The following is a 24,825-nucleotide window of genomic DNA, read 5'->3' as shown; positions in this document are numbered from 1 at the left end:
ACAGCCTTGCTTTCCCAGAAGCAAATCCGTTCCTTGTTCTGAATTTAAAAAGTCAACAGGAGTCCTCCCCTTTAGTTTCTTAAATGCGGCTTATTTCGAAGGCACACTGTCAACACCAAACTTGCTGCAGATGCTTTAAGCAGGACTCAGCAGCAAGGAAAATGTCAACACATCTGTACAAAAACCCAGCACCTGTTTAGAGAAAACACAAAAGAAACGCTGCGCCGTGCAGGGAGAGACTGTACCTTGTGCGGCAGTGACATTAGAAGACGGGGTTGGTGTGATTATCCCAAAATTAAAGCCAGTCCTAGGGAGCGCAAGGAGAGAGGTTAAAGAGGAACAAACACCGAAGGCACAATCCTGCCCTTCTTAATGTTACGTTTACAACTCATTTGTACGATCGATCTGCTCGCAGGCACTCACAACCGAGACGATAAACGACAGCAGAGTAAAAGCGTGGATCTCAGAGGCAGGAAGCCGCTCCAAGATCTCGAGGCGGGGAGCGGCAATCGGTGGGCGAGGCCAGGAGGCCCTGGCTGGGCTCTGCAGCCTGGGTGGGGACCCGTGGTGCGGAAAGCTAAGCAGTGACGGAGATGCTCCGGGCGTGGGGGCGTGGGCACGGTGGCTGGGGCAGACCGTCTGCCCCGGGACGGAGGCAAGGGAGCCGGGCCAGGGAGAACCCCTTAGAACCCACCCAGAGATCAAAGGGCTCATCGGGAGCACGCCATGCCGTTAGGGGACGTGGAGGAGAGCACGAACTCTGAGCCCTCGGCTGGGAAAATCCGGTCCGAAACCTTTGTGGACTCCCTCTATCAACCTCTCTCTCTCCTAACGTAGATTTTCTTCAGATGTCTTGACCTAAGTCAAGACACCACGGTCAAAGGAGAAATTCGGCACAAGCGGGAACGAGAAGAGACGACCCACTGTGATAAAAGTTCAAATGGCAAATTTAAAACTACAGTTCTAAGGCATCAGGGGCCAAGCACAGCAAATACACTAAGTACTGTAAGGACTTAGGTTTTGCTTACCCATCAGTGCCTTCCTCGAATGGACAAAAACCATCCAAGAAGATGTGTTAGAAGCATTTTATCACATTACAAGAAATAATCCTTTCTTTGTCTCAACCTTGGTGACGAAAGTTTATCTAACAGAGGTGAGCCACTGACCCGGGGACCCAAACCTTTTCACCTTATTTTAAAAATGGGAAGAAGAGTATCCGTTTGCAGCAGCGAAGACTGTTAAGTGTTTGTAAAAGAAGCAATAACTCCCGGCGCCAACCTACTCTCTCAAAGTGGCTCCAACGATCTTTGAGAGGAGAAAACAACGATTTACATTAAAGAAAAAGTAATCTGATAATTTCCCCCTCGAATTCTACTCTGACCCCCTCTCGCTCTTGACGTGTTATGGCTGAAGGACACTCAGGAAACAATGACATCGGGGGAGAGACTGTGGGAAGCAGAATTCCAGTCCCAAGAGCACAAAGTGAAAGGGCTTCAGAGGCTTTTCTACCGGACCTGAGCACGCAGGCTTTCCACGGCCAAAAACCTTCGGACAGGTTTTTATCTCCGCTCCACAGAGCCCAGCTCCCCTCCGGGAGGAGGAGGACGCTCCGGCCCCCTTCACGGGGTTCAACAGAAGTGCCTCGGGCACAGAACAAAGGCACCCACCCTGTGAGGCGAATCAAGGCTCCCGTGGAATGACGGTCGGAAGACTTTCCATTTTTCAAAATGACTCAACTTTACAGCTACGGTCATCATTATTCTTAAAGAAATGCGACAGGAACATTTCCCCTTATCTCCACAAGACCCAGATTTCCAAAGGGCTGTGGCCCTTCACCACCTCCTCTCAGTGGAATGTAGCGCCCTCTCGAGCAGGAAAGCCAATCTCAATGTCACCCCCAGCCCCCAGATGGCGTCAGAACGCAAAGAGGTCAGTGTCATAAGCTAGAAGACCAACCACAGAATCTGACACAGACCCACTGCTCAAAGAAAAGGAGGCTAACCCTAGAAAACAAAACAAATACATCTATAGTAACACATGTATACACTTGGGACGGAAAATGGGAAATACAGTTGGCCCTTGAACAAGGCAGGGATCAGGGGCCCCCACCCCCATGCAGCTGGAAATCCACTTAAAACTTCTGACTCCCCAAAACTTAACCACTAATAGCCTCTTGCTGACCGGAAGCTTCACTGACATCACCAACAGTTGGTTGACCCATGTTATGTGTACGACACGCTGCCTTCTTACGATACGGTAAACTAAGAAAAATATTACGGAGAAAACCAAAGGAAAAATACATCCATGGTATTACCGGAAGTTACGGGAAAAAAATCCGCGTGGGAGCGGACCCATGCGGTTCAAAGCCCCGTTGTTCGAGGGTCAAGTGCAGACCTGCATGAGGATGATAAGCTAGTGTTGCTGACATCATATGTGTTACTGAAGGTGGTAAGAGCTCTGGGCTCATTCATATGCATTTAATAAGCAGATACATATACCTACTGACGGTAAAACTGGGGAAGCTACCTATACGGTTGCTGGCGATCTGCCACAAAAATTAAGTTTGTTACTGACCCTGATGGAGAAAATGAGAAAGGCTTGCTGAACTGCCCAGCAGCAGATGGGGTAGAAGTCACAGCTGTTTCTATCTTGGATGCCCCTGGCCCTGAAATTATGGGAAGAAAAAAAAAAAAATGAGAACATGACAAGAAAGCTGTTAGAAACACCGTTCCAGTTTGTTATTCTCTGCAGGTCCAGCCTGTGGGCCTCACCGTGCTCTCCGACAGGTCAGGTCGGCATCGAGGCCCATGAACTTACTTGCTCGCCGGCTCTGTCAGTGTTAATTCCAAACCAAAACAGGCCACGCTCTCCTCTCCGGAAAAGATACCAAAAGAATTCGAGGGTAGTTTAAATTGAAACCACTGAAACTAGTTTTATAATTTTATGAGAATTTATAATAAAGTTTTAGAATTATGGAAATATACACTGAAGGAAAAAAAAAAAACCCAAAGAGAAATAGGTTAGTATGTGAAATATCTCTGAGTAGTGACTTCATGACCATTTGCTTTCTCCCTACCTTTCTGTATTTCTCAGAGTGGATGGTTTTATGTTTAACAAATAACGGCTTTTTTAAAAAAATTACCAAGGTCATACGTGAGTATTGCCACACAGCAAAGCTGAAAGTGCAATCCATTCTCTTCCCTAGGTTCAATTTCACTGTAACTACTCATTAACAGTCTGGGGTATTATCTTCAGTTTTCCCCCTACTGCTCCACTTTAAGAGGGGGAGGAACAGGGAACGCTACATTTAAAAAGCCCAAACCAAATCACACGTTTAAAAAAAAAAAAAAAGGACATTCTCCTCAAATGAGTACAGGGTAGAGAATTTTTAAAGCTACTATAAAGCAATGCGGTGTGTATAAGGGTATTTTGTGCAACCTTGGTCATCATCTTGAAAAATCAGAAACGATCTCAACTATCAGCACAATACTGGTAAAACTTAACAGGGTGCAGGTCCTCGGCTGCAATTAAGACAAGTGACGTAGAGCGGTGTCAGATCTGGAAAGATGAACAGAGTATGTATTGTTTTTTTTTTTTTTGTTTTTGTTTTTTAAATTTTTTTTTTTTTTTCAACGTTTATTTATTTTTTTGGGACAGAGAGAGACAGAGCATGAATGGGGGAGGGGCAGAGAGAGAGGGAGACACAGAATCGGAAACAGGCTCCAGGCTCCGAGCCATCAGCCCAGAGCCTGACGCGGGGCTCGAACTCACGGACCGCGAGATCGTGACCTGGCTGAAGTCGGACGCTTAACCGACTGCGCCACCCAGGCGCCCCAAACAGAGTATGTATTGTAATGGGGGGAGGGCAGGTACCAGGTTACAAATCAACAGATACAGGATACACCTATTTTTGTTTGAAAAACAACACTGAAGTAACCTTCCAGACACGCAGATTAAATTAAGGGTGGTTATTTCCGGAACTCGAATTTAAGAGGCAGCGTTCACTTTCTACCTTATAGGTCTCTTCACTGCAGATGGTTTTGTGCATTTACGGTAGTTTTATAATCAGAAAGACAACAAAGGTACTTCCATTCTTAGTTAATAAGAGAACTATTTTGCAAACTTGGAGACAGTATCTTCAGGGAGATTTTTCTACCCTCAGACGTCCTTTTCCTTTGGTTATCCAGCATGTGAAAACACAAGTAAACGTCTAGCAATGAAAGACAGGATTTCACAATCACCGCTGAATGATGCACGTCAGAAATATCTTTGCAAGTCCCGCTAACTGTTTAAGACGTAGGTGAAGCAAAATTTCTTAGACTTCCTTGGTTCTTAAGTTCAGGAGGGACAAAAAGCTCTCTAAGGTGGGCCTTGAAGAGGCTGGGATGTATGGTCTTTCAAAACTTTCCAAAACATTAGCCAGAAATGGAAACCAGCTTCTTAATCTGAATCCTTAATAATCCTCACGGAATTTTCTTCTAACTGAAAACTTCAGATCCCAGTCGAGAAGGGAGACACGGCTCCCTCCCCTGGAAAGCCCGCCCGGTAACAGCCAGTCCTGCACTAATCCACATTCTGGACAACTGAGGGGTACGCACTAACGAGTGCAAGGCCTATTTACTGAAGATGAACCCAATATCCAGCTTTTGATTCTAGAGAAAGGCAGAACGACTGTGCAGCCGAGGAGAAGACGATGTTCGGAAAGCGGGCGGCTCGGTCTCTAAGGGAATTTGCCCGGACACCCACCTGGGAGCATGAGCGAAAACAAAAGCCGGAGCCCAGGGAGTGGCATACGCGCAGAACCGCGGGCGGCACAAGGCCCCAGAAGCCGAAAGGAACACAGGCCAAGTAAAGGGGCAGTAAAGAAGGGGCCAAGGGAAGGGGATGCTGCAAAGACCCCACATCATCAGCATCTACACAAGAGAGCTCTTCTGCTTCGATTGGTTTGGGCAATGTGGACCCCTTGGTCAAAGCACTGACGGTGACTGTAAAAACTACTAATCTGAGCTAAGGATAACTCAGCTCGAATGGGTACTGGGAACTGTGTGAAGCCATAAAATCGGGACACTGACATCACTATCGTCTACTCTGAAATTTTTCTATTACCACAGATCTGTTTTCCTTTCTGCATTTTGCAAGCTTTGAATGACCACTGTGAACCAAGAGGACTTTTCAGTCCTTTTAGTAGAAGAATACAGCTCGAGTTCCACTCCCCTCCCGTAACTTTGATTATCCGGCAAAAGGCCAGTGAAGACAACACAACTGCTCCTTTTCAGGAAAAGCATTTTAAGGAAGATTTTTCTCCTACTGCGCTCAACTTTCAGAAGTCTGCAGGGCTGATGAAGGGCTCACGGATTTCCTGGACATTCTTCATTGACTGAAGCCTTCCAAATATCTCTTTACTTGATTTCCTACATCAGCGGCCTCTGTGATCTAGAATACTAAACTCTCTTGTGGAGGGTTTCTTTCACCTTGATTTTCACTAAAATGAAAACGCAAACTGACCTGAGGCTTTATCACCAGATGACAACTGACCGGACACTGGCGTGGGCCCCGACGGCTTTAGGGAATTTATTAGAGATCCCTGTAACAGAACACAGGCAGAACATTCATGTGAGACCATTAACCATCCTTTAGAATAAAGAAACACATAAAATGAGAACATAATTTAAAAGTAAGCAAGCATACACTTTCATTTAGTTTAATTCTTAAAAGCCTTATAATCCAAAGTCAGTATGTTTAAATGCTTATCGTGTGTAAGAGTCTATCAGAGCATGGAATGTTCTGCAAGCTCCAAGAATACAGTCTTGCCTACCTAGCTTGTGGCTATTTTCCCAGCATCCAGCACAGTGCCTGGCACATAGGCGGCACCGGAACATCCGGTAATGAATAAGGAAATGAATGAAATGGGTTCTGGCTCTCAGTACACGTATAATAAAATCAAAAAGTGGAAGTGTTCAACTTCTCCATCTCCAGCAAATGTTCCTTTACTCTTATTGGTTATGACTTCTGCTTACCCTTGTGTTCTCCAAGGTCAACACAGAAACCTCCAGAAGAAGGACCAAATGCTAAACGCTTAAATGCCATTGTAACAATCAGAGAGCCATGCTGAGAACTCACAAGAGGCAAGTTGTGAGGTTCAATCTCAAACACAATGTGAAATTACTCCTCTCAGAGACAGGTGAGAGTGGCAGAGAAACCAGGTCTTCTCAGGGAAGGTTTCAGGGATAGCTTGATCTATCTGCCAGCTGTCTCCAATTGTTTTCTTCTGGATTAACTGTTTACTATATAACTGTTTACAAGATTTTTGTAAGAGACGATGCTCATCAGGCAAAAGCCTAAGCATAGACGTAAGGGATACCACTGCGTACGCAAGCTCCGAAAAACAGGGATTGCGGGAGAGAGCTGGAGAAGCCGCCCCGCCAAAGCACTGATCCTGAAAGGTACGATGTACAGGCCACAGAGGGAAGAAGGTACAAGAGCCGGCCTCCAGCTCTGGCTCCAGCATTTCCTAATCAGGTGAGCTTGCACCGGTCACTTGTGCCTCAGGTTCTCATTAGGGAAACACATATACACACCTGCCCCGTTCTACCGCACACGGTTGTCGTGTGGGTTATTGAAGGTAACGTTCAATGAAAGTAAATCACACGCCCAAATCACCCAAACTATCGTGAAGGTACTGGAACTGTGACCCAAGATTCCTAGAGGCAGAATGTCAAATGGCCTACAAAGACAACCTCAGGTCCCGACTGACCTACTGTGTCAAGACTGACATAAATTCTACGGAAAGGATCACAGGTCTTTGTCGGACTTCTAGTTTGTTAAAACAAAGCCCAGACTTGAAACAGTACTGTCTTCAAAGACAGACGTCACAAGGCCGTTCACGAGAGCAAAAACCAGGAAGTCACCTGTTTAGCCGGGTTGGCAGCTGCCGGAGTCACCGCTGGGTGGGGCGCTTTGGCTGCAGGGTATGGCACCGAAGAGCTGAGAAACACAAAAGCGTACACTCAAGAGAAAGGCACGGGGGTGAAAATGACCTTCATCTCTGTGCCTGCCTTCTAGCCAATAAATGACACCAATATCGGGCAGAATCTGTTTGGGACCCTATCCAAAGTCATCTGACACTTTTCTGAAGAATCGCTTGTTGAAATGAAATTTGCGTCTCCAGCATAAAAGTCAAAGCAGAGAGCTTAAAACTTTTTTCCTTCCTGCCATCCTGAGAATGGAAGTTAAAATTATTCAGAAGGAGAGCTTTTTTCCTTACCTGGAGAGTAAGCCCCCTCCTGTCCCCATCCCCGGTTCTACACTCTGGGGAATTTAGAACTCGTACGCCTAATGCTCTTTTCCAAGCCTGAGTCTAGACGCGAGTCTAGAATCATGCCGGATTCTCTTTTCCAAGCCTGAGAAAATGTTCAACTGGACCCACGGGTTGTATATGATCTGCTGTGATAAAGGGCTCCAACGTGTTTCTCAAAGAGGAGACAATCAGCTTCTCACAGCAACCACCCCCGAGAGCCCAGTGCTCACCAGGTCAGCGTACAAGAGATTCAAATGTACCGCTGTTCCGTATAACCTGCACCTTTGCTGCAGTCTGAAAGGGTATCTGCTATTTGTAGAAAAGAGATCTTTACGTTAACTCTGAACGCGGTGTGCAGGGAACGGTTATTTCAGTAATTATTTAGTGTTCGTGTGCGAGGGGAAAAACCGGCCTGCTTAATGCAATCAAGGATAAGAGTTCTATTCTCGGCTCCTGGGAGCAATTCATTTATCTGTCCTCAGTCCAAAGCTACCCTGACTGGTAAGTATAGCAATAGTAGCCGTAGGATCTGGTTTTCTTTTTCTCAATTCCCCCTAGGCTAGGGAGGATTGGTATTTTTCCATCAAAAAATTAATGTGGAAGAGGAAAGACAAAAATAAGCTCATGCCTCACGGAAGAAAATTATCAAACGATTTAGCAATCTTACAAGCACCTCACGATTCTCGGCTGAATTAATACAGACCTTCCAAAACTTTATTAGATTGAGAGACAAGAAAAAATGGAGTCATTTTCAGTGAAACAAATCCCCTTCGCTTTTCCCTGAAGACAAAAGAAGCTATAAATGTGTTCTCCGAAGAAAACAAGTCTCTGTTCCCCTGAGATGTCCCACCACAGGAAGGAGGAGTGTGCGAGCAAGGCTTCTGGGGCTGAGAAAGCCCCAGGCAGACATGGCAGACTGGGGAAAATGTGGTCTGAGCTCATAAAAATCACAAGGGAAATAATCTTTTATGCTTTCCCAAAGACAAACAAAAAAGAAACTACCAGTAAAAACGAAAGCAGCAACTTATCCAACTTTAGAACATGTTTTTATGCCCAAAACTTAGTTATGACGCAACGGTAAGTTAAACCACGCGTGAAACACTGTGAGTGTCATTACTGTTCCAGTAGTGATAACGCTATCGAATCCCTCGGGGGTTCTGAGTCCCCAGACACACACCAGGAACTCACACGCTGGGCCGTGTGACAGCCCTGCAGAGAAATGCCGTTTGGCGCAGTTGCTGACAAACCAAAGGACTACAGCGACAGAACAGAGCGGTGACTTAATTCCACTTTCTAGCAGCGCAGGCCTGACAGGGACGGTCAGAACCTCATCTGACGGGCTCCATTCCAGAAAACAGAAGTCAGAGGACCGCAAGCGGAAGCGGCACTGCACCGGCGCTCCAAGGAGACACCTGACAGCAGAGGTCTGCAGATGACGTCGCATTACCGGTGACACCGGTGACACTTGAGTGCCTTTTTTTTTTTAAATGCTTTTTGTAAGTTTATTTTGAGAGAGGGAGAACATGCACAAGTGGGGTAGAGGCAGAGAGAGAGGGAGAGAGGATTCCAAGCAGGCTCCCTATTGTCTGCACAGAGCCCGATGGGGGGCTTGATCTCATGAACCGTGAGATCGCGATCTGAGTTTAGATGGAGCTTAACTGACTGAGCCACCCAGGTGCCCCTCGTGTGCCACTTTAAAACATGTGAATGAGGGGCGCCTGGGTGGCTCAGTCAGTTGAGCGTCCGACTTGGGCTCAGGTCATGACCTCACGGTTGGTGAGTTTGAGCCCCGCATCGGGTTCTGTGCTGACGGCTTGGGGCCTGGAGCCTGCTTCAGATTCTGCATTTCCTCCTCTCTCTGCTCCTCCCATGCTCATGCTCTGTCTTTCTCTGTCTCTCAATAATAAATAAACGTTAAAAAAAAAAAAATTTAGAACACGTGAATGAGTAATGGGGTCTCTCCGGTCTTGGATGGTGGTTCCTGGAGAAAAACCCTTCCAACAGAATCTAAGTTCTCTGGCTCCCCATGCCCCAGACCACTCTGATAAAGACTAACTGCAGGGGAAAATCCAAAATATCATAAACACGGGAAACTGTCTCAAAGACTGCCTGGAATGCAGAAAAGGCACTCTGCTCTCTGTCACCTGCCACACCCTAGCAGAGCCACCCGCACAGGTGGGCTGATGTGCGTGTGTTGTAGGGGTGCGTATTCCACACACAGATATAAGACTGAATTGTTAAGACTGTGAAGCATTAAAATGTCACCTAGGCCCTTTCTTAATGTTCTTTAAAGGTTAATGAACTTCACCAAGGTAAATACACTGTTGTGAAAGGGGCCAACTACTCATTCTTTTACCCTATTTTAACATTTTTCTTAAAGTAATCTCTAGACCCAACGTGGGGCTCAAACTCACGACCCCGAGATCAAGAGTTGTGTGCTCCACCAACTGAGCCAACCAGGAGCCCCTATTTCAACATTATAAAGGGCTTAAAAACCAAGGAAACTGGTTATGCCCTAGTTCGATACATCTTAATCCTGACCACGAGTATCTTGTTATGTACTCACATCCGACATAGCGGATCTAACCCACGAAAGCTACTCAAGTTAACCAATGAACTAGGAATTTTTGGTAATAGTTTAAAGACAGGTAAGGCAAGTAAGGAGACAGGACAACATCTCAAGAGCAAATGAAGAAACAGAGCAAACAGAAATCAGGAGAGAAAAAGAAAGATGATGATAGAAGATACGGAAAACAAAAGCCATCCATCCATTTTCTCACCTGTCAGATGGGCAGTCACCCTGAAGTCTGGCCATAAATGTGACACCCCGGGCAGAGATACGGGCAGGCAGGCACCGTACAAGGCTTGTGGGAAGACAAATAAATGTGCCAACAACAGTCACAATTCCACGTAACTATCCAAGCACAGATGCCTCCTTGGCCCCAGCAGTCCTGCACTGGAGAATTTATCCTACAGATACAGCTGCTCAAGTGTGCAAAATGATCAATGTGTCCAATAGCATTCCTGATAACAACAGAAGATGAGCATCCCCAACGTCAATCAGTGGAAGGGGGGAGAAAAGAGCTATCAGTTCATTTTTAGGAGTTTCTTATGTTTGGCAGTGAAGATTGTGACTGCCGACTGTTGTCCCCTATTGGCCAATTTTATGTCCCTGAAGACTCAGATATTATCCAAGATATCATTAAAGGTCTTCTAACTCAAACTGTGGTTCTTGAATGTCCAGATGCCAAATAACTTACATAATGTAAATTGGAGCTGCATTAGAGTTCTGAAAAAGATCTATGTTAAATGTAAACACAGGATTCTGTTACGAATTTATAAGGACATGGAAAATGTCCACAACTAAGTTTCATGACGAAGCTGAAACAGGAAGTTACAAAGCAGCATGTATTCCAACTTTACTTTAAGAAACAAAATTTTCACAGAATAAAGATGAATAAGTAAATAAAGATTTTAATTTTTCTATCTGGTTTTCATAATGTCTACAATGAGTATTTATAATGAGAAAAACCTTGAGGATCAGTTTTTAAAAGGTTATGGTCATTACTACAGTTATTTTTAAAGTGGGGCAACATCTTTAAGTCAGTGAAAGAAAAAACTGTTAACCCAGAATTCTTGGTGAAAAGATCTTTTAAAAACAAAGGTGAAATAAAGCCTTTGGCAGACACACAAGAGCTGAGAGAATTCAGATCTACACCTGAAGAAATGTCAGAGGAAGCCCTTCAAGCAGAAGGAAACCCAAACAAAGAAATGAAGGACACCGGAAATGATAAAACCACCCATGTAAGCAAGAGGTTTTTTTTCTTCTTTGGATCTATTTAGCGGTGTCTGGGTGGCTCAGTCAGTTAAACGGTTAAACGTCTGCCTCTTGATTTCTGCTCAGGTCATGATCTCACGCATCCTGAGTCTGAGCTCCGCCTTGAGCCGCACTGTCAGCCCAGAGTCTGTTTGGGATCTTGGGATTCCCTCTCTCCCCTTTTCTTTCTCCCCCTCCCCTGCTCACTCCCTCTCTCTCTCTCCCTCTCTCTCTGTCTCTCAAAAGTTAAGTAAATATTAAAAAAATCAATTTAAAAGATAATCAACTGTTTATTTATAACAACGTATCATGGAATTGATAACGCAGGTAGAAGGAAAATGTACAAACGATGATACTGCAAAGGTGGGCAGGGCAGAAATTGAAGAATACTGCTCTAAGATTCTTATGTGATACCTTAGTGGTACGATGTCACTTGGAGACAGACTGCGGTAAGTTAAAGATGTGCACTGTAACCATAATGCAATCCCCAAATTAACACACAGTGTTATAACTGATAAACCAACGAAAAAGATAAAAGAAATCATAAAAAATATTCAACCCAAAGAAGTTGCAGAAAAAGAAGAAAAATGGAACAAAGAAAAGATGAGACAAACAGAAACCAAACAGCATTATGTTGATTTAAACCCAACATGATATAGGGGGGCCTGGGTGGCTCAGTCAGTTGGGCGTCCGACTTTGGCTCAGGTCATGATCCTGAGGTTCGTGAGTTCGAGCCCTGCGTCGGGCTCTGTGCTGACACCTCGGAGCCCGGAGCCTGCTTCAGATTCTGTGTCTCCCTCTCTCTCTGCCCCTCCCCCACTCATGCTCTGTCTCTCTCTCTCTGAAAAAGAAACATTAAAAAAAAAACAAAAACCCAACATGATATAATCACACTGAATGTAAATGGTCTATGCACTCCAATTAGAACAGATTGGGTGCCTGGGTGGCTCAGTTGGTTAAACGTCCGACTCTTGGTTTCAGCTCAGGTCATATCTCATGGTTCGTAAGTTCAAGCCCTGTGTTGGGCTCTGCACTGACAGTGTGGAGCCTTCATGGGATTCTCTCTCTCTCCCTCTATCTGTGCCCATCCGCCCCCACTCTCTCTCTCTCAAAATAAGTAAGCTTAAAAAAAAAAAGTAAAAGTTAAGTAAAATGAATCTTGACGCTTACTTAACACCAAGACAATTTAATCGGGGGGGGGGGGGGAGTCTTTCCAACAAATGGTACTGGGACAACTGGATATCCACTTGCCGAAGAATGCAGTTGGAGCCCAATGTCACACTATTTACAAAAATTAGGTCACAATGGATCAAAGAGCTAAATCTAAAACATTTAGAAGAAAACATAGGTGTAAACCTTTGTGACCTTTGACTGGGCAAGGGTTTCTTAAATACGATTACGATACCCAAAGCAGAGGCAGAAAAAAATAAAAAAATAAACTGAACTTCACCAAAATTAAAACTTTTGTGTTCCAGAGGACACTATCGAGAAAGTGAAAGGTCACCTGAAGAATGGGAAACAAACAATCCATTTTAAAAATGGGCAAAGGATCGGGGCACCTGGGTGGTTCAGTCGGTTAAGCGTCAGACTTTGGCTCAGGTCATGATCTCGCAGTTCGTGGGTCTGGGCCCCGCGTCGGGCTCTGTGCTGACAGCCCTATGTCTCCCTCTCCCTTCCCTGCTTGTGTTCTGTCTCCCTCTCTCAAAACCAAATAAACATTAAAAATAAAAAAAGAACCAGAAGCTTCCTGCTGAAACCACGGGTCATCACAACTATTTATTAAAGCTCACAGAATTTTCTACTAAAAAAAGGTGAATTTTACTATATATAAATCGTGCCTCAATTTAACACATTTTGCTAAAGTTAAAAAACAAAACAAATCAGATCAGGTCACACACCTACCCCAAAGCATCTAACGGTCAGCAGCCAGGTCCTGACCGAGGTTCACTAGATATTACCGGATACGGGAATCCACACCCACCTAACTCCCTGACCTCCTCTCCCCGGGCCCTCCCTCCCGCTCGGGCCACTGGCGGCCTCCTGGCTGTCCTCAACCGGCCAGACTCGCCCCTGCTACAGGCCCTGTGCTTGGAGCTTTCTTCCCTAAGATATTCACGAGGCCTGCTCTCTGACCTTTTGGACTTTACTCAAATGTCAAGTGTCAAAAGCCGTGGGAAGGCCTGATTTTACGTACGACAGGAAGATGCAGCTTCACGGGGCAAGCAAACAGGGTCTGGTGTTTCTGAGATACTTCAGTCATGAGCCATGGAGGACAGGCACCTTCTTTGGCCAGCCTCTTTGAAACGATAGCCCGTACCCGGAGGACCTCCTTAAATCCCTTCCCTACTTCAGGGTCCTCTGTCACACCTGTCACCATCTTAAATACTTCCTGTCTTACTCATTTCCCTTATTGTTCGTCTCTCCGTGACCAGGGCAGAAGCGGTTGGTTGTCTTTTGCCTGCTTTGTTTAAACGCTTTATCCCCAGCACCTAGAACGGAGTGTTAAGCATTTAACGAAGCATTCGTTGAAAGACAAACGAACGCCAAAATTCCTGAAAGAAATGACGTGTCGGGGGTGTTTTGGTAAAAACAAACCAACAAACCAGCAATCCCACCATGTTAGGCCCCCCCGCCCCCACCCTGTCTTGGTACTCTGCCTCCTGCCAGGCCTCTAGCCATCCCAGCCTTCTTCCAACTCTTTCAACTTTCCTGGGAGAGGCGGTTTTGCGTATCAATTATGCTTAGAGTTAACCTAGTACTCAACAAATGGTCACCAAAAGGAACTACGTGCCAGGCGGGGCCTGCAAGCTAAACAACTGTACTGGAGCCCAGTCCTGTAGGGAAGGAAGAGAAAGTTTCTTCAAGATTCCTTTTGAGTTTTTTTGGTCTATTTTTCTCAAGTCAGAGAAGAGGGCACACTGAGAACTGCTCCTCCGACCCAGCCCTTATCACAGATCTGCTCAGACGAACCATTCGAGGGAAACAAAGGTTAAGAAGGTTAAGTGAAATCACGAAGAGGTGCTTCTCCGTGGTTAACGGCTGAAGTATCTCAGAAACACCAGACCATACTGCTTTCACCGTTAAGCTGGATTTTCCTGCCTTATGCAATATTCTGCCTTTTGGTGGCTTTTCTCTGCCTTCCCTACACGAGGAATCTGGCTATAATTCCCAAACTCGAATGCACAGTTCTTTCCCTTGGGAAGTTCACAACAACCACAAATGCCATCTGGATATAAACAGCATACCAAAGCGTCAAGGTCACTACAAGATAGGAGAGTGGGTAGGCTTATTTTTGGCTGTCAGTACAGCCCTGAGATAACTAAGAAATCCCTGGAACGGGCGGGGTTGATACATGGACCAACGTGGAATCAAGGGAAGGCCAGCGGACCAGCAAAACAGGGCCACTCGATAAGGCCAAAACAGAGCAGTGAGCAGACCTGCTCCGCGGGGGGTGGCAGAGAGCGGGCCCCATGTGGAAAAAACATGGGGCCCGAGGCTGTTCATCCTGCCGCTGGACGAATCAACGGATACCAACTCCCTGAACGATGCTGGTCTTCACCATCCCTATGTTCAGACTGAAGACATGCCCCTCAATTCTTCCCTATGCCCAGGAGAGGGTGCGGTGGACTAGAGATCTAACCTAAGAGAACCTAAGGCTCTGCGGGCCAAGTCTGCGTGCCAGCAGCACTGCTGCCCCCTGCAGGCAGTTCCTCGCTATTACGGAAGAGCTCAGTGGGCTGCGACATGCTGGAAAGCAGTCACCTACCCCATCGCAGCAGAGGGGGCTCCAGGATTGTTCTTCAGTTCCTGCACGTTTACCACTTGAGGGACGTTCTTCAGAGTTGATTCAGTCAAAGTACTTACAGCTATTTAAAGAGAGAGGAGAGGGGCATGTTAATTGCCGTACAGGATCAAAAATTCCAGCCATATATAAATGCACAACCAGGACACGAATTCAAGCAGTAATCTGATTACGTAAAGGAAATCTACTCTGGGTAGTTCTGCAGCTCTGTGATCAATGGGCCGGCCGGCCTACTCCATTCACAAAGATTATGGGATGAGGCTCTGCACAATTTAATCAGACGTACTATTTTAGGGAAAAAGAACCCTGGCCAGCTTTTAAAGGGTGGAGCTGCGGCACCTGCCACATTGTTGGCTCGTCCTGAAAAGGGGCGGAGACAGTAGGAGCGTAAGAGAGTAAGAGCGGTGTTCAGGTTGAGGATTTCTGCCACCCACCCGCCCACCCACCCAAACATTCTTTCGCACGGGCGGCTTATCACCAGATTCTTTTAGGTGCTGGGAATACAAAAAATGTCCAAAACCTAGTTTCTTCTCTAAAGGATCTCACGGCTTAGTGAGGCAGACGCATGAGTAAGACGGAGCTCGGGCAAGAATGGTTGGGGGAAAGGCCAAGAGTCTGAACTCACCGAATGGCAACAGGAGGGACACCTTCTTATATCTACGAGGCAGGTCAGCTTTCACGTCTTTTTTTGCCTTAGGGTTTAAAACTGCATTCCGAAACACTAACGTTTTCTAAGCAACTACCAAGATGGCCCGAGCAAAGCTCCCGGGTCTCCTCTAAGGACATTTCTGGCACAGTGGAAGGCTGTGGCCGAGGTAGGACGGCGGGCCTGTGATGGTCTGCTGTCATTCCCTCCTGCAGGGAAGCGACCAGGCTCGTCCTGCCTGAGCCTGCACACGTCACCTTTCACATCCAAACGTGCCTACACCTCAGAAATGTTTGCTTCCAAAATGGTAACAGAGATCACACCATCTCCCGCTGAGTGGAACGACCCTACATTCTGGCCGATTTTAAGTTTATAAATCATCAACTCAGTCAGCTTGATCTGGGGCCTACTCAGCGCAATGCCGACCAAGATTCTGCACGTTCCGAGTAACATTTAAAGAAAACATCAGAGGATTCTATGTGTTCTGAAGGCCCAAAGGTACCTTAGAAAGCTACCTTGTTTGTGTGCTTTCATACCTGTTTTAGGAGCTTTAATAAGGGTTTTAATATTAGAACTTTTCTTAGAACGCTTTCATCACTGTACAATGGTAATCCCTTTTTGTCATAATCAGACCACTATGTCCTTTCAGTCTTTTAAAAAGAACTGTCCAAAGGGATACGTGTTCCAAGCAGTGCTAAAATCCACAACCAATATCCTTCAACTAACACAAAAACACTTGCTTTATGGCGGAGTTTCTCGACTTCAGCAGTATTGACATTTCGGGCCTGGGTAATCCTCTGTTGTGGGGGTGTCCTGTGCACTGTAAGGTCTTTTGTGGCATTCCTGACCTCCACCCGCTAGAGGCCAGCAGCACCGCCAACTGCTGGTGAGGAATGCGGGGTGAGAAGAGCCTCCACTTGAGAACCAGTGGCTTGTACAAATTAATTAGTGGTAACTGACGCGCTCAAGGCCAACTACTTAGAAACCCTAACACAGAAGATTCTGGGTAGCCGCAAAGCATTGACAAAGTGCAAGCGCTGATTATGATTAGTTCGCTAGACTTTCTGTCTGTAAAGGCTAACCCAGCCGTCTTTAAGAAAACGCCGTGCAGCAACAGAAAGAGCACAGGGGTGGAGTCTGGGTCCTGGAACTTACTGGCTGGGTAACCGTCACCTCTCTCACCTGACATCACTCAGAAGCAAAACGGGCGCACGAAGACTCACCTCCCAGGGGGGCTGGGATCCTTATGACACTATCAGGCAATTTTTAATGGCTTAAAGCAGACACTGTTCAAAAGCAGGGATCAACAACTTCATCAGAAAACCACTCGACTGAATGCGGTGGATCTAATACCTCCCCCCAAAATGAAAAAAGCGTCGGATCTAGCCTCTGCCTTCTTGGAACCCTCTCCCCAGAAAGGGGCGGGGGTGAGGGGGCTGTCCCAACGGGCCTCTCTTCTCAAGGGCAGCAGAGAGAGCCGGCTGTTGCCTGGGACCTGCCGTGCCGGCCGGTGACTGCCGAGGCTCCCGGTCAGTCTCCGCAAAGCGCAGGGCAGCCGTGTTACCTGGGGCCTGACTGGCCATCTGCCGTCTCAGCGCTGCAGCGGCGGCCGCCTGGGGAGCCGAGATGGGGTGGGAAGGACCAGGTGCGCCGTGTTTCACGGTTTTTGTTGCAAGCATCGTGCTATCGGCCCCTTGAGGAATAAGTTTGCTGGTAGACGTAGACACTGAAGGAAAAAGAAACCCAAGCGAGAGAGTGGGTCAGGGAGGAGTGCACAGAAGTGGAGACAGCAAATCCCCCAGTGTGAGGTCGCAGGGAAAACGCGAAGGTTGAAGATGCTTCGGCATAAACACACGAAAGTACCGATAAACTCCCAGGCTGGCGCCTCGATGCTCCAAACGTGCCGCATGCCGTGTGCCTGCTCGACTCTGCCAGCTACAGCACCTGACACAAGCATCTCCTCTGATACAGACCGAGACAGAACTTATAGGCCAACAGAGGTCAAGGCCTCGCTCTCCTCTCATAAAAATCTCTCCATTCCAGCACCTCCCGATCGGTAAGTGCTTGTTCCCTGTTAGAAGTCACTTCAGTGTGGGGTGCTCGGCAGCTCAGTCAGTTGAGTGGCTGACTCTTGATTTTGGCTCAGGTCGTGATCTCATGGTTGTGAGATCGAGCCCTGTGTCGGGCTTCATACTGAGCATGCAGCCTGCTTAAGCTCGCTCTCTCTCTCCCTCCCTCTGCCCTGCTCACGAGTGTTCTCTCTCAATTTCACTTCAGTGTGAAATCCTGACACTCTGGAACGGAAGGTGTGACAGTCCAATAGTGGTCACCTCTGTGAGCCAATGCTGGGGCAAGCATGGCAGCTGGCAAGGTCCAGGGCAGAATATGGCTAAAATAATGAGCTGAAACGAGCCAGGATTTGAAAGGCATGAGTTACGGAGATGTGGCTTTAGAGTGTGGCAGACAGCCTCCTCCTCTTACACCTGGAACCACCGTTTTTGTTGTTGTTGTTTTTATGTATGTTTATATATAATCTCTACACCCAACATGGGGCTTGAACCCCCGACCCCGAGATCAAGAGTCGCTCATTCCACCAACTGAGCCAGCCGGCCGCTCCAACACCTATTTTAGAAACACAAACTAGACTCAACAGGAAAGCTGTGTCAGCGTGAGCCCGGCGGGGTCCCTCCTTCCTACCTCTTTCAAGGGGACCCACCTCCTTTGAATTTGTCTTCTCATTTCTGAAACACTAGCGGAGATGGGCCGGACTGGACTTATGGGGGTGACAGTGGCACGGTTCCTCCATCGGACACAAACCTGACAGGGATCTCACCGCTTACTTACCTGAAGTTCCCATCACGCCGGGCGAACCATGAATCAGGTGAGATTTGGCAAAAGGCGCTGCCTGCGGCAAGACGCCGGGCTGGATAGAAGGGGTGCGAACCACAGGCGCGTGCCGAGGGGCCTGCACCGCCGCGTCTTCGTCCTTACAGGATGCCCGCGTGTCTTCGCTCTCCAACGACTGGGACACGGACGACGTGGAGCTGGCTTCGTCCAAGTCTTCATAGTATCTCTGCGACAGGAAGGCTGACCGAGACAGGCTGGCTACCAAGCCCGAAACAAACACAAGAGAGACGGTTCAAGCGAGTCTGAGAGCTATGTTACTTTCACTGTCGACAGAGAACTACCCAGTTTAAAAACACTTTAGCAATGACTTATTTTAAGTGGAAGAAGCCGTGGTGGAAGGTGAACACATATGGTTTTGGGTCTTTGCTCAAATGAAGCTTTGAAAACCCGAGCTGCGTAGGACGGGAACATTTGGAGTGTCGAACAAACAACAACAAAAAATGTGAAGTAAGAGACGAAATAAATGCAAATGCAGGAGACCTCGAGCCCCCACCAGAAGCTCTCACAGGCAGAATGACAATAAACCAAGGAAAGTACCAGACAAGCGTCCACCAAAGAGTCACTTTGCAACAACAAACTTTTAAGAACAGGCGTCGCACGAACTGGGAAGACTGAATGTCCTCAGTCCCGGTGCCTCCAACATGCCCAACCATCGGCTGATTCTTTTGAATCAATTAGGTTTAAAAAAAAAAAAAAAAAAAGTCACTGAAATTAATCCTGACTTTTCCCGCTTTTTCTTTTTTTCCTCCTGTTAAGTGATGAAGGAAGGCTTCCTGCCGTTTTGGAATACATTATTACTTCCTGTATACTAGAAAAACCATACACCAAACAAAAGACCCAGCCCTTTCGCAAGTTAAGACCATTGCTAACATCTACTGACTTCCTGCCTTACAGGCCCATCACTCCGCAAGATCTTGTCGCAATAAGCAAATACAACCGAAAACCATCGCTACCTGCTGGGACTGCCGCACTCGTCGATTTGGTGGCCGTGAGCCAAATGGGACTAGGTGAGACAAAAATAATTGAAAGTAATTTAATGAAAATTTCGAGTTGTCAGCTTCACCAGCCACGCAACAACTACGTGTGGTTACCATACTGGAGTGCACAAATATAGAATATTTCTCTGGTCGATGGAAGTTCTACCGGACAGCACTTTGCCAGAGTATTTTCGTGCATGTACTTCTGCAACAGGGTCACTTAGAAATACCATCCCAAACCACCAGCACTGCTAGTAAAACTGCAGTGCGTATTTCCCGAGACCGTACTTGGTGCAGGTGCCATGAAAGGGATCTATATAAATTATCCCCTTTAATCCTAATAACTACCCTAGAAAGTAAAAATTGCTATGATTGGACTTTATAACTAATGCTTAGAAAGGCTGGGGTGCCTGGGGAGCTCAGTCAGTTAAGGACCCGAATCTTGGTTTCAGCTCAGGTCATGATCTCACAGCTTCTTCGTGGGTTCAGGCCCGGCATCGGGCTCTGTGGTGGCAGCGTGGAGCCCGCCTAGAATTCTCTCTCTCCCTCTCTCCCTCACTGTGCCGTCTCTGTCTCTCTCAAAATAAATAAAAAACTTGACCATGTTCTAAACAATATCACATAAGACTGGACACTGTGTGAGGCAGAACTGTGACCCCATGACCTTTGCCCCTGGTTCCACACCCATAAGGTTATGCCTCGTCAGACGGCAAAGGGATGCTGCAGACATAATTAAGGTTACTCATCAGTGGGTCTTAAAATAGGAAGGCTAGCCTGGATCATCCAGGTGAGTCCAATGTAAAATCTCACGAGCATTTAAAGGCAGAGGAAGTCAGAGAGCTGAGGCATAAGAAGACCGTGCTCTTGCTGGCTTGCAGATGAAGGGGCTGGGAGCACATGGCAAAGAAACATGGACCTCAGTCCTACAGCTGCAAGGAACTGAATTCTGCCAGCAAGTGGAATGACCTTAGAAGCGGACTCTTCCCCAGAACCTCCAGGCAAGAGCCCAGCCCAGCCCAGCCACCATCTTGACTTCCGGCCGGGAGCCTTGAGCAGAGGACACAGTTGAGCCCTTCTGCGCCTGGACTTCTGCCCCACACATCTGTGATGCTTTCAGCCACTAAAGGTGGTGCTTTCAGCCACCAAATCCGTGGTAATTTGTAACAGCGTGTGCAGAAAAAAAAAATACAACCTCACATTTTCTTAGGGCCACCGTGCTCTAAGAGTTCTCTAAAATCTTGGTTCCCGAGAGGTAATAGCAACAAAAGACGATTCACATCCACTGCCTTCAAGAACTGGATAGAGAGAGAGACTGACATTACTACGTAACTCCCAAGGTCTGATATAACCCGGGAGACCTCGCAGTTTCCTCCTTCATCATCGGGAGGCCATTCGCTGACCTTGGATGGAGAGAGAGCCACTGGATGAGACATACAAGGGCTATGCTCACTCGCAGAGGCCAGGAGGCTGGAAGGCCCAGTCTCCCAGCGGTGCTGTCCTCATAGCTGATGTGAGCCGCTCCCTGCTGGGCTCAAGGATGCAGCTACCTCCTGGCATGAGAAAAGGGGCCCACTGAAACCTAAAGAATCTTTTTCTGCTTAAACTCCAACTGAGATTAGAAAAGGCAGAATGCCATGTCAAGAGAAAAAAAGAAAGACCGAAAGAAATCATTATCGGTAGATGCAAACGTCCCATCTCATGGGGAACATGCAGAAAGTGTCCCCTTTGAGCTCAAGACAAGGATGCCCACTCACCACTTTAATGGACTCTGCACTGACCGTCCTAGCCAATGAAATAAGGAAAGAAAAAATAAAGGAACAAGAAAGTAGAAACAAAAGTGTATCTATGGAGACTATAACTATTCCCATAGAAAGTCCAAGAAATAGCCACAGACATTATTTGAATAAATGAGTTTAGCTAGGCTGCTGGATACAAAATCAAACATAAAAAAATCCAATATATTTCTATTATCACATCTAACATAAAACATAAAATGAAATTTAATGAAAAAAACCCACCATTATAAGAACATCAAAAATATGAAACTCTATGAATAAATCCAATAAAAGATGTGTATGTCCGTCATGAAGAAAACACTGAGAAATTAAAGACCCCACTAAACACACACCATGTTTAGGAACTGAAAGATCAACACTGTACAAACATCAATTTTCTCAGGTCAGTCTAGAGATTTTATGCAATCCCAATCAAAATCTCAACTTTTCTTCTAGAGTTGAGGGATACAGAATTTAGCAAGACAATTTCAATATTAATATGGAAATGGAAAGCAAGAGCCAAAGCAATCTAGATCACAGGTCAGCAAACTAAGACCATGAGGCAGCTACCTGTTTTTATAAATAAAGTTTTATCGAAACACAGACAAGCCCATTCATTTGTATACTGTGTATAGCTGCTTTCTCATCACAAGGGCAGAGTTGAATCAGGTACAACAGAAATCATGGGGCCAGCAAGGCTACTATATACATATATATACATATGTGTATATACATATATTTTTTACATTTGTCTATTTTTGAGAGAGAGAGAGAGAGAGAGAGAGAGAGAGGGACACCCAGCGTGAGCAGGGGAGGGGCAGAGAGAGAGGAAGACACAGAATCTGAAACAGGCTCCAGGCTCCGAGCTGTCAGCAGAGAGCCCGACGCAGGGCTCGAACTCACAGACCGTGAGATCAGGACCTGAGCCGAAGTCGGATGCTTCACCGACTGAGCCACCCAGGCGCCCCTTTACTACCTAGACCTTTAAGAAAAAAAGTTTGCCAACCCCTGTCCTAGACTAGAGCTTTCTGTGATGATGGCATCACTCCATCTATGTTTCCCGTCACAATAAACACTAGTCACATGTGCCTACTGAGCACTTGAAATGTGGCTACTGGGTTTGCATAACTGAATTTTTAACTTTAGTTTTTATTAATTTAATTTAAACAGCCTACTGTATTAGACAGCACAGCTTCAGAATTTAGAAAAAGAACAGTACTGAGGCTTTATTTTTGTAGGAGTTAATTAAGGCAACGTAGTAGCAGTGGTTTCTAACCAGTGTATGAGACCAACAGACCTGCACACAAGGATAACTGATTTATAACAAAGGTGGCCACAAAGCAGTGAGGAAAGGAGTCCTTTCAATAAATATTATTGGGATGATCAGCTAGCTAAATACAAGACACGTATGTCTCAGGCACAAATCAATTCCAGACAGTATAAACAAACATGGTACCTGCACACAATGGACAACTATTCCGCGACGAAAAGGAATGAGCTACTTATGTATGTGTGCATCACGGGGGAACCTCAAAAACACACTAAGTGAAAGAAACCAAACAGAAAAACTAGATGTGATCCCATTTATATGCAATTTCCAAAAAAGGAAGATCCACACAGAAGGAAAAGACATCAGTGGCTGCCGGGGGCAGAAGACGGAACGACCACAAAGAAGCATGAGAAAACCTCCCGAGGGGTGCAGGTGTTCCCAAACTGGAATGTGGTGACAGCGATACGATTCCGTAAGTTTTAATAAAAATTCTCAAACTCTATGCTTATAGAAGATGAATCTTACGTAAACCATACCTCAATACCATCGCTCAGAAGAAAACCAATTCCAGGTAGGTGGTAAATCTAAATCTGCAACGCAAAACATTAACATTTCCAAACAATGAGAAAAGTGCGTGCATACTCTTGTTACCCCGTCCTATAGAAGGATTTCTCAAACCGAACACGGAAAGCACCAACTGCCCAAGAAAAGGCTGGTAAGTCTATTTTAAAACTAAGCGCTTCTGTTTTTGCCAAAAGACATTACCGAGAGGGAAACAGGTAACAGAGGGAGTCCCCACAACCCATATAACCACAAAGGGCTGGTATCCAGAATGAATAAAAAGTTTTACAAATCAGTAAGACAGATCACCCAATAGGTAAATGAGCAAAGATGGCGTCACACACTTCACGAAAGTCAACTATTAACTAAATATTTAGTAACACATAAAAGGGTTACACCTGAGTTTCAAAGGAAAAAAACGGACAGTATTAAGCTTGGCAAAGATGCAGAAAACTGAAATAGTTTTACTTTGATGGTAAGAGTAAAATAAGCTGGTACAACCACTTTGGAAAACTGCACAGAAGAATCTACCAAAGCCGAGCGTGCGGACAGAGTACAAACCACTTCCATTCCTAGCCATGTGGCCAAGCAAGAGGAGGACGTATGTGCCCCAAGGACATGCACAAAGATGTTCAGAACAACATTCTATTCCATCAGCTAAAAACCGCAAACACTAAATGCCCACTAAGAGGAGAATGGATGAACAGATGCGGCACATTTATACAGCCAAATACCACATAAACAGCCACAAAACCAATCACAGCCTCCCGTGACGACTGAGGACTCTTACAAACCTGCTGTGCAACAAGAGAAATCCATCCAGAGAATAAATGAATGGACGGAGACAGCAGGCAAAACCCTCAAAAACCAGGCAAAACCAAACGACAGTGTCTGGGGAGACAGGCTCCAGGTAGTAAAGCTCACAACAAGAGCCAAGTTAAGGAGATTAAAGAGAATGACAACTTCACGCAATGTCCAGCCCTAAACCGGATCCTTGATTTAAAAAAAAAAAAAAAGAGTTGCCATGAAGGCCCAAAGAGGGACAGCTGGCAAACCGTGAGTATGGACTGCATATTGGTAACAGTGTTCTGTGAATGTTAAATTTCCTACCCCTGGCCACTGTATTATTGTGTAAGAGAATATCTTGCTTTTAAAGGACACATGCTGGTTAATTTAGGAGTAACGAGTCCTATCTGCAACTTATTTTCAAATAGTTCATTAAAAACAATAGAAAAACCTGTACTCTAAAAATTACAAAACACTGACGAAAGAAATTGGAAAGAACACAAAGAAACAGAAAGACGTTCCATGCTCATGGACTGGAGGAACAAATAACGTCAAAATGGCGATACTACCCAAAACAATCTATACATTTAACGCACTCCCTATCAAAACACCAACAGCATTTTTCACAGAACTAGAACAAACAATCCTAAACTTTGTATGGATCCACAAAAGACCCCAAACAGCCAAAGCAATCTTGGAAAAGAACAACAAAACTGGAGGCATCACAATTCCAGGCTTCAAGTTATATTACAAAGCTAAAGTAATCAAAGCAGTATGGTAAAAAAACAAAAAAAAACAGGGGCGCCTGGGTGGCGCAGTCGGTTAAGCGTCCTGCTTCAGCCAGGTCACGATCTCGCGGTCCATGAGTTCGAGCCCCGCGTCAGGCTCTGGGCTGATGGCTCAGAGCCTGGAGCCTGTTTCCGATTCTATGTCTCCCTCTCTCTGCCCCTCCCCTGTTCATGCTCTGTCTCTCTCTGTCCCAAAAAT

General features: G+C 46.0%; 1 protein-coding gene across 9 annotated transcripts in view; it reads right to left on the bottom strand.

Moving 5' to 3' along the window:
- Positions 1-24,825, bottom strand: part of NUP214 (nucleoporin 214) — a 96,867-nt gene that overhangs the window by 33,529 nt on the left and 38,513 nt on the right. For 8 of the 9 annotated variants that reach the window (XM_086684298.1, XM_086684299.1, XM_086684300.1 and 5 more), the window contains exons 22-28: positions 18,407-18,667; positions 17,127-17,288; positions 14,881-14,980; positions 6,909-6,984; positions 5,506-5,584; positions 2,575-2,665; positions 246-307 (exon numbers count right to left, since the gene is read on the bottom strand). In XM_086684298.1, coding sequence (XP_086540424.1) covers positions 246-307; positions 2,575-2,665; positions 5,506-5,584; positions 6,909-6,984; positions 14,881-14,980; positions 17,127-17,288; positions 18,407-18,667 — 831 coding nt within the window. The remainder of the gene's footprint in view (positions 1-245; positions 308-2,574; positions 2,666-5,505; positions 5,585-6,908; positions 6,985-14,880; positions 14,981-17,126; positions 17,289-18,406; positions 18,668-24,825) is intronic. The other variant, XM_086684301.1, reaches the window with a different exon arrangement.

This window comes from Puma concolor, chromosome D4 (genome assembly GCF_028749965.1).
Source record: "Puma concolor isolate L17-30 chromosome D4, mPumCon1.1.hap2, whole genome shotgun sequence".
Lineage (NCBI taxonomy): Eukaryota > Metazoa > Chordata > Mammalia > Carnivora > Felidae > Puma > Puma concolor.
The sequence above is the reverse complement of the archived record's forward strand: the minus strand, read 5'-3'. Positions and strand labels throughout refer to the sequence as shown.